This window comes from Sinocyclocheilus anshuiensis, unplaced genomic scaffold (assembly GCF_001515605.1).
Source record: "Sinocyclocheilus anshuiensis isolate Anshui unplaced genomic scaffold, SAMN03320099.WGS_v1.1 scaffold124, whole genome shotgun sequence".
NCBI classification, from domain to species: Eukaryota; Metazoa; Chordata; class Actinopteri; order Cypriniformes; family Cyprinidae; genus Sinocyclocheilus; species Sinocyclocheilus anshuiensis.
This window is the reverse complement of record NW_015554082.1, coordinates 1,500,139-1,509,218: the sequence shown is the minus strand read 5'-3', so window position 1 is coordinate 1,509,218 and position 9,080 is coordinate 1,500,139. Positions and strand designations below refer to the sequence as shown.

Below are 9,080 nucleotides of genomic sequence, written 5' to 3'. Positions count from 1 at the left end.
AGTATACTTACTAAAATAAACTTGAAGTATACTACTTTTTGGTAAGGGAACCCCATTTATCCCCATTTAATAGAAAATATTTCACTACGATGCAATGAAAATGTAAACATTATTTACTAATGATAATTTAGTAATTTAAAAATGTAATAATTTACGTGACGTGACATGTGGCCAAGTATGGTGACCCATACTCGGAATTAGTGCTCTGCATTTATCCCATCCAAAGTGCACACACACAGCAGTGAACACACACACACCGTGAACACACAGCCATTTTTGCTGCGGCGCCCGGGGAGCATTTGGGGGTTCGGTGCCTTGCTCAAGGGCACCTCAGTCGTGGTATGGAAGGTGGGAGAGAGCGCTGGACATTCACTCCCCCCACCTACAATCCCTGCCGGTACGAGACTCGAACCCACAACCTCTGGGTTAAGAGTCCGACTCTCTAACCATTAGGCCACGACTTCCCCTTAGGGACGCACTGATATAAAAATTTTGGCCAATACAGATAAACAACTAATTATTTTAAAGTTATGGACAATAACTGATAAATGGCTGATATTAAAATTCGATTCTATTTTGTCTAAAGAAAAAAACTGCGCATTGGTGCATCGGCATAAAAGTTAATGCAATGCATCAGTTTAAAAAAAGTGTGCATCAGATACAAGTTGACATTTGTATCGCAATGCATCGTTTCTGCATCGCTTAAGTTAATTTATAATTTGCTATCTATCTGAACCAAAGAAATAAAAGCGAACTATTTGTACTATATTGAATTGCATAGCATCATATTTTTTTTTTCCATTGCATCATATTGCATTGAATCGCATTGTGTTGAATCAAACCAAAATCAGATCGCACTGCACCATAATAGGGGTGAATCGTATCACATTGCATTGGTAGCTGCTTCATATGTATCTTTAATATATTGTAGACTATGCATCGAGATGCGTATCGCATCGGCCTACATACATACACACACCATGCATATACTAAAATATTAGCGTGTCAGATATACAAATGTCACATTTAGTGTTAATATAAGGAAAACATCAACAGAGAGAAGTGTGTGTGTGTCTGTGAAAAAAGGGCGAGAGAAAGAACAAGAACAGTTGCATGGCAATGCGACGCTGTAGTGTTGTAATAGTTTTTTTTTTTTGCTGTGTCTGCACTATTCCTGAAAACCCTCAGAATTCCCTCTCCCAGCATCACAGTCCTGTATCAGCAGCATATGCTGGCTATGTCACCATTGACTCAAGCCTGCCTTCACTCTAAAGCGTTCCAGAGCTCCACTGCCTTAATTAGATGGCTCAGTGCCACATCTTCATTGACCACACCGCCCTACACTGAATAATGAATACTCCATACTGAACGCAGGCAAAGCAACTCCCATACTGCATGCAGCCAACACCACACCGCACCTGTTGCCGTCATGCATTTTCCCCAGAGGAGACTGTGGGAAGGGAAAAGGTGGTCTTAGACAAACACAAACAGTAGGTTTGGCTTTGAAGGATCAAATGCAGTGACCAATGCGATATGCAACGCTCTGTTTTTGATGACCCTACAGCAACCCCCTCCGAACACACATCTCTGTAATCCGCCGTCATACAGCAGCTCTAGTGGAGCACTTACAGCCATTAACCGTGTTGTTGTGGCCCATGCTGTGCAACATCTCCCTGCTCCCACTGCGGGAGTTCCGTGCGCTGCCCCAGGGGTCGTTGTCATAGGAACCGGAGCGGGCTTTCATCTCCTCCTTCAGGATCATCCTACCGATACCACCCTGAATCTGAGATGCAGAGAAATGGGAAGACAGAAACAAAAGAAATAATGAGTGAGCATCATGCGATAGTAAGAGTGATCAATACTTGACGCTTATTGGCTAGATTTCAAACATGGTTAAATGTGAATCTCTGAGCAGACAGATGGGCTGTAACTTGATGACTGATCGCTGATAATCAAAACCAGGCGAGTTGTATCTCATTATCTAATTAACACAAGTTTAATTACTGGTTAGAGGGCATTGTGAAAATAAAGAGACAGGGTGCTTTATTGCAGGGGCGTAGATTACGCGGGGGACGCGGGGAACGTGTCCCCCTCACTTTTAATATCACGTGAAAGCAGTTATTTTAAATAGTACAGCTTTTGCTGTACTTTGGATCAAATAAATGCAGGCTTGGTGAGCAGAAGAGACTTCTTTATAAAACATTAAAAATCTTACTGTTCAAAAACTGTTGACTGGTAGGTTATATAGATTACAGAAATGTTTATGTATGTATATATATAACATTTCTGTCCCCCTCACTTCTGAAATGATGGCTACGCCCCTGCTTTATTGGCTTACTCTTTGAAGGCCGTGACTCCAGCCATCCTCTTCTCCACCTGATGAGTACCTTCTCCGAGGAGCACGTAAAGCTGAGAGGGAAAGAAATTGAGAGAGAAAGCGAGTGTGGGAAAGAGGAAATAATGAGTCTTGACTAACAACAATAGCATCTAAACGGAGTTTAGTTTGGTTTCAGATTTAGTACAGTAGAAGCTCTTGTCAAATTTGATTCACACATTTAGAAAAAAAAACTACTAAAATCAGATTAAAATCAGATTAAATTTCTATAAAACAATTCAGTAACAAAAGAAAATTAGCTTTTGTTGTGTTTGTTTAAATGTTCTTGACAAGTCTAGTTTTATTATTGCAAATTATGGGTATTTATAAAGCATTATTTAGTGGAAACAGGTTAAAACAAATTAAGATATTTTGTATTAAATCACTACAATGCATTAGGGACTGCTCAATAGGAAAATGAACTGCACTGCAATATAATACTCTTACGGTATTTGTTATGTTTAGTTTTGTCGCCTTTTGGTTTTCCTTGTTCCCATTTGGCTCCGTTTCTTAGTTTCTTGTTTGTAAGCTGTTAATTAGTTCTCCACACCTGTTCTGTGTGTTGCATTTGCTCCTACGATCTCCAGTGCTTTCTTGTTGTATAAATATATAAAAGACTGTGTGTTGGAATTCTCCTGTGTTGTACGCTTGATTATCAGCAACATGTAACAAATACTTTATTTTTATGACATGCTAAATATATTCTAGTCACACTGACTGTTTCCACATTCAGAGACTACACAATCTTTACTGGCATCCCTGTATGTGGAAACGTTTGGAATGATTGTGGCTGGTGTGAAGCACAGGAAAGTGCTGTGATGCCAGTGAACTGAACGCATAGGACATTATGAATACATTCATCACTTACATTTAGGAGAGCTGGTATAATTGTAGTAATCAGACTCTGAGTGCTGGTAGTTTTCAGGTGAGTAGGCTGATGTGAACTTGGAAGATTGGACAATGTCCTCACTGGTCTTGCTCTTAGTTGCTGGATTGCAGTGATTGTCTGTGGGGAAAGAATCTCAGGATCACATCTTTGGAAAGAGCTTGTGATATAACAGCACATAGCGGTACAACCAGGCCCCCTTTACATCTAACATTTGTATGCGTTTTCAGTGATCGCACAATCCACATCAAAAACCAGCTGTAAGTGCACCCAAGATGCTTTGTGATCATGAACATGCCCTACTTTTATCAGGTGCTAAAAGTAGATCTCATCACCTGATTTGAACAATATTCACAGCATTACTCCACTGAACTGCATTTGGAATCTCTTGTTTCTATTTTCAAATTTTCACTCACGTCTCGTCTAGTCTATTTTCACATGGACACACCCTTATTCACTTCTAATCCATATTTACATCCTATACTAGCGAAATGGTTTAATAAAGGCAAACACAGTAGATAAGATCAAAAATAAAATTACATTGTTTTTTTTTTCTGTCAAACACATTGTTTTGCATTTTTGAATTTTCCATTTTAAAAATTCTGAAGCTTTTTCAATTCTGTGTGAACTCAACCTAGCTAATGCTAGGTGTTAAGGGGGCATCAGAAAGAAAGAAAGAAAGAAAGAAAGAAAGAAAGAAAGAAAGAAAAAGCTACAACACTCACATATAACAACCCAGAAGGAAATGACTTTAACACAATCCACAACACTCAATATAAAGCATCTGTATTCATATAAATGAGATATTGAATAAGCACAGAAAACACTTTAGAACTCTTTGTATTATTAGACACGACATGGATATTGATAAATTGCCTTCAATGCTAAAGCAAAACCAGTCAAAAACAGCACTGAACTCCCATCCATATAAAACACACACAAGAAGATTCAACACAAATACAGAAGCACAGGCCTCACACAGTCCCTAATGGAAAAGACTTCACAGGGATGAGAGACGGAATGTAAGTGAGGGACTAGAGATCAATCGAACAAACACACAACCCAAAACGCAGACAGACAGATGTGCACAGGGAGAGAGAATACTTACAGAGCGAATGGTGACCGAGGAAAGTAGAGGTGGAGGGAATTTTGTATTTAAGGTGGTGAGGGGGAAAAACAGGGAAAAAAGAATAAGGGAAGAAATATTTGCATCCCATAGAGTCTTTAGTGAGATTTTAAGTTTGGTACCCATATGGCAGAGAAGCAAATGATCTGCATTACAATAGTACGAGTCTTTTGCACAAACACAGCTAGACATCTACAACAGTATAACACTTTTCACTTACACATGCAGATCCACCATATGGATAGCAAAATATTCCTTGTAAAGTGCTCATTACAGGCTTGTGACACGAGGATAAACACAAACACACACTTGACTACACAAAATGTAGGCTCTCAGAGATGGTTCTGACCTTTCTTAGACAGAACTTGATGGACCGAGCAAGTATCTGAATTGGCCAGTAAATAAATCTGCAGCATTAGTGCAGCTCTGTGCAAAACTCTGAAACAAATTCATCTCCCTTATGCACTCTAGATATCTGTTGTTGTGTACTGTCCATGCTAATTGGCAGGCCTACATAGAATCTCTGCCAGAAGCTTTGAAGAACTCAAACAGCCAAACAGCCATAATTCACAAAGTTCTATAATCCCCTACACCCTGTGTGCTTGTCTTTTAAAAATGTTAGCTAATTTGATGCTGTCAGCAACCAATAAATGTCTAGCACGCTCTATTCCATTTAACACCATTTAGTATACTTAGATTCATTCCACAGATTTTATCCCTCAAAAAGGGTCAGAACTGCACAGAAAATGTCTGAAGTATTGTAACAACTATCATTCAAACAATTTTGCACATTCATAACACGTTTAAAGCCATTTCACAATCTCTCCTAAAGAAAATGTGGACAAAGATTATATCTGGGCCTACAGATACAGTCATGGTCAGAATTATTGGCACCCTTGGTAAATATGATCAAAGAAGGCTGTGAAAATAAATCTGCATTGTTAATCATTTTGATCTTTTATTTAAAAAAATTCACAAAAGTCTAACCTTTCATTGGAGAACAAGAATTTAAAATGGGGGGAAATATCATTATGACATAAATGTTTTTCTCAAATACACGTTTGAGAAACGTAACTAATTGCGTTACTTTTTAATGAAAAAAAAAGATAATATTTCCCATGAATAAATGGGAAAACAAAGTAACTTGCATTACTTGTTTGAAAAAGTAACATTTCATTGTAGATTTAAAAGTAATGTGTTACTTTACTAGTTGCACGAAAAAAAGTAATCTGATTACGTAACTTGTGTTACTTGTAATACCTCCAACACTGATTATTATTATTATTATCCTTAATTAACTGTTCTTGATATATACATAAAATACATCACTTTTTTGATGGGGGGAAACATTGGCATGGCAAAAAATCTAAACTGTTGAGCCCAGATGAAATCCTTAGTGTTGAGCACTTTATTACCCATAAACCCACTTTATCATCTTTATAATATATCAGGTATAATTGTATTATTTATCACTTTGTTGTAATCAAAAATAAGGATAATAATTAATCCTACCGAAAATGGCACAAGCCTGTAATGCACACACACACACACACACACACACACACATATATATATATACTGTATATACACAGTATATACACATATAAATACACACACAGACACATGCAGTTAAGGGAAAGATGTACTATTGCTATTGTTGAGTTAAAGGGGTTAGAGTTCATGACATTTTGAAGACATACTAACCAATGTACTTGACAAAAAGTTGTGAGATTGTAATTTTATGAATGAACAGACAGAGATATGCACATAAACAACCATCTATCAATGATCCGCCACCAATAACTAACAGAAGCAGTCTAGGGACTAACGAGTCCCTAAAGTACATAAAATGCAACATTTAATATGTTATCAGCTGTCAGAGAAACAATATGGCTGCCATTTGAACTCTGTGAACCTCTGTAGGATGTTTAGGCTTTCACGCTTGCTCATTTCATGCTTAAACAGGCTTGCCTTCCTAACAGCAGTTTCTCAACAGGGTTGATCTTAACTTAGCGTTCAGTGGTGCTTCTCTGTGGCATCTAATGCGGCCACTTCCCAGTAAATCTAAAGCAGAGGGGGGACATGGCAAGCTTTAATCATGCCTCAGCAAGCCTCATCCTTTTTTCATCACCCTCCTTTAAGAAGCAAGGATGCGTTCGTGCCAGTTCTACATTCTTCTGTCATGCAAGGAACGGAAAGCAGGAGGCACTCTGTATTTTAATATAAGGCGTTTTTCTTCCTCATTTGCTCACTACTTCTCTTAAAGGCTTTTAGACTAAAGGGTCTGTGGAGGACAGCTATGGAGGACACTAACACTAATCAGACACATCTTTCCCATGAGCCCACACAGCCTCAGGACTGAGCGTGAGGGAAAACAGGCCGGGGCAGGCGGAGCACACTATACCATTTCTCTTATAGATGGGAGGCTTCCTGTAGATATTGGGCTCCCCTGTGGCTGAGAAGAAAAGGAGAGATTAGAAATAAAACATGGAGGACATGTAAGTGACAGCCAGAAGTAAGCACAGGGCAGGATATGCTTTTTTGTTCTTCCTCTTCAGGCATCCAGGGACCTTTAGGGTAAAGTAGGGGAGAGTGGAACAGTTGAAGAGAACACAAAAACGGAGTAGAGCCATACTATAGATGTATAGTATAGACAGAGTCAACAGTTACAGGGACTTTGATTCATTAACAAGACTTTAATTTATAGTCAAATATACTGCTGGATGAATATGAAAGTGATGACAGCAGCCAATGAGGTGTAGAGGCCTGGCCTACCTGGCACATGGAAATGCTTGGGAGCTTGGTTTGTGGTGGGCATGCTGGACCGGGCATCTAGCTGATTGTAATAGGGTGAACTTCTGCCACTCTCAGTGCCTGCAGCAAGCCCCAAGCCAATGACAGTAACAGAACCAGAGCATGAGTACACATGTCCTGTGCGCCCTAACTACACACACTCAATCATCACACCGGCGATCATCAGATCAATGATCCAAGATTAGCCAGGCAGGGACAGTATGCATTTCAAAACAGAAGAAAAGACATACTGTGCCAGACAGAGGGGTGCATAGGATGTGGGTGGAATGGCAAGACAGGCTCCCAAATAACATATCCCACATGAAAAGCCTATATAGCTTATTTTGATTAAAGTCAACATGAAATCTCTTATTGTGGTCTTACTGTAAATAATTCATCACATTCTCATCATTTAAAAAATGTAATTCATCAAAATTTAGTAACTTTTTGGGTGACATCACAACTCGAAGAGCCAATCAATTCCAGATGGATAAAGTCCTGTCTTTTCCAGTGTGTGTTTCATTAATTTAAATAAAACAAAAATAAAGAAACCAATGAAAACTGAACTAACTGAAATAAAATAAGTTTAAGCTGAAGCACGAAAAGCACTAAAAGGCTACAAGTGAAATAAAAATGAATTAAATGAAGCTAAATAGAAATACAAAAATAACAATAATTATAAAATGAACCCCCCACCGACAAAATTACTAAAACTAAAATGAAAATAAAAGCTAAAAATCTAAAAATAAAAGCTACTTCAAAAATATTAATAAATACTATAATAGTATGCAAATAATACTAAAATAATACCCTGGTCCTTTATCTTTTTGTCACTGAATGTCCCATTTTACTTCTAAAAAAAGTCACAATTCATGTTGACTTTAAAATCATTATCAGTCACTACACTCTACAAAGGGTACAAAAGCTGTCACTGGGGTGGTACGGTTTCAAAAGGTATTCCTTTTTACCATATTTACCCCTAAAGGCTGCATAACAATACCTTAAATGTACATTTAAGTATCTAAAATGTATAGTTTGCAAGGGTACTGCCCCAATTAAAGTTTTTGTACCTTTTTTTCTGAGTGTTTGCTATGTAACTGGACACCACATTTTATAAAACGTATAAAGAAGGCAAAGCAAGAAATATATAGTATATTTTTCCAATATACTGCATATTCAGTATAGTTCTCAAGCCATTCCTGCTGAAAAGACCAGCTTAGACCAGTATGCCGGTTCAATCTGGTTAGCACTGGTCCACTATCCATGTTGTTTACCAGCAACACATGCTGGTCAACTTGCATAGTCTTCTGATGAAGCTGAAAGCTGGTTACACCAGCATCCCATATATCAGGGATGAGAGTGTATTTTTTGTTATTGTACTGCTCAGCAGAAGGGACTCACCATATCTGTAGTAGTGCTGTGGAGAGCGGGGCGTGATGGGAGACATGCCCTGTCTGCTGTAGGTGGGGGAGTCTATGTACCCCGGACTGGAGGATCTTGTCATCCTTATGTCCATACTATCATACATGTCCTAGTCACATAAAATGTCATTATTCATTACTATGACTGTGAGAATCTCTCACTTTATTTACTCAGTGACCAAAATGATTCATAGAGCAACAACTGTCAATTTAACACACTTAATCACACACTTATGTGCTAAATCTACTTTATTTATTTACTCAGTGACCAAAATGATTCATAGAGCAACAACTGTCAATTTAACACACTTAATCACACACTTATGTGCTACTTTAGACAGATTGATAACTTTTTTGCAAAATATATTGCTGTTAACTGTTGACTTATCTAGAAGTTGACCGATATGACTTTTTCAGGGTCGATGCTGATTATTACAGATCAAGTAGACTGATAACCGATATTTTGAACTGATATACACC

The 9,080-nt window shown here is 38.2% G+C and overlaps 1 protein-coding gene across 5 annotated transcripts in view; it reads right to left on the bottom strand.

The window, feature by feature from the left end:
* LOC107669080 (actin-binding LIM protein 3) overlaps positions 1-9,080 on the bottom strand; it is a 58,816-nt gene that overhangs the window by 5,853 nt on the left and 43,883 nt on the right. For 2 of the 5 annotated variants that reach the window (XM_016461178.1, XM_016461181.1), the window contains 6 exons: positions 8,581-8,710; positions 7,162-7,260; positions 6,791-6,841; positions 3,243-3,380; positions 2,339-2,409; positions 1,630-1,783 (listed from right to left, as the gene is read on the bottom strand). In XM_016461178.1, coding sequence (XP_016316664.1) covers positions 1,630-1,783; positions 2,339-2,409; positions 3,243-3,380; positions 6,791-6,841; positions 7,162-7,260; positions 8,581-8,710 — 643 coding nt within the window. The remainder of the gene's footprint in view (positions 1-1,629; positions 1,784-2,338; positions 2,410-3,242; positions 3,381-6,790; positions 6,842-7,161; positions 7,261-8,580; positions 8,711-9,080) is intronic. The other 3 variants (XM_016461179.1, XM_016461182.1, XM_016461180.1) reach the window with 2 other exon arrangements.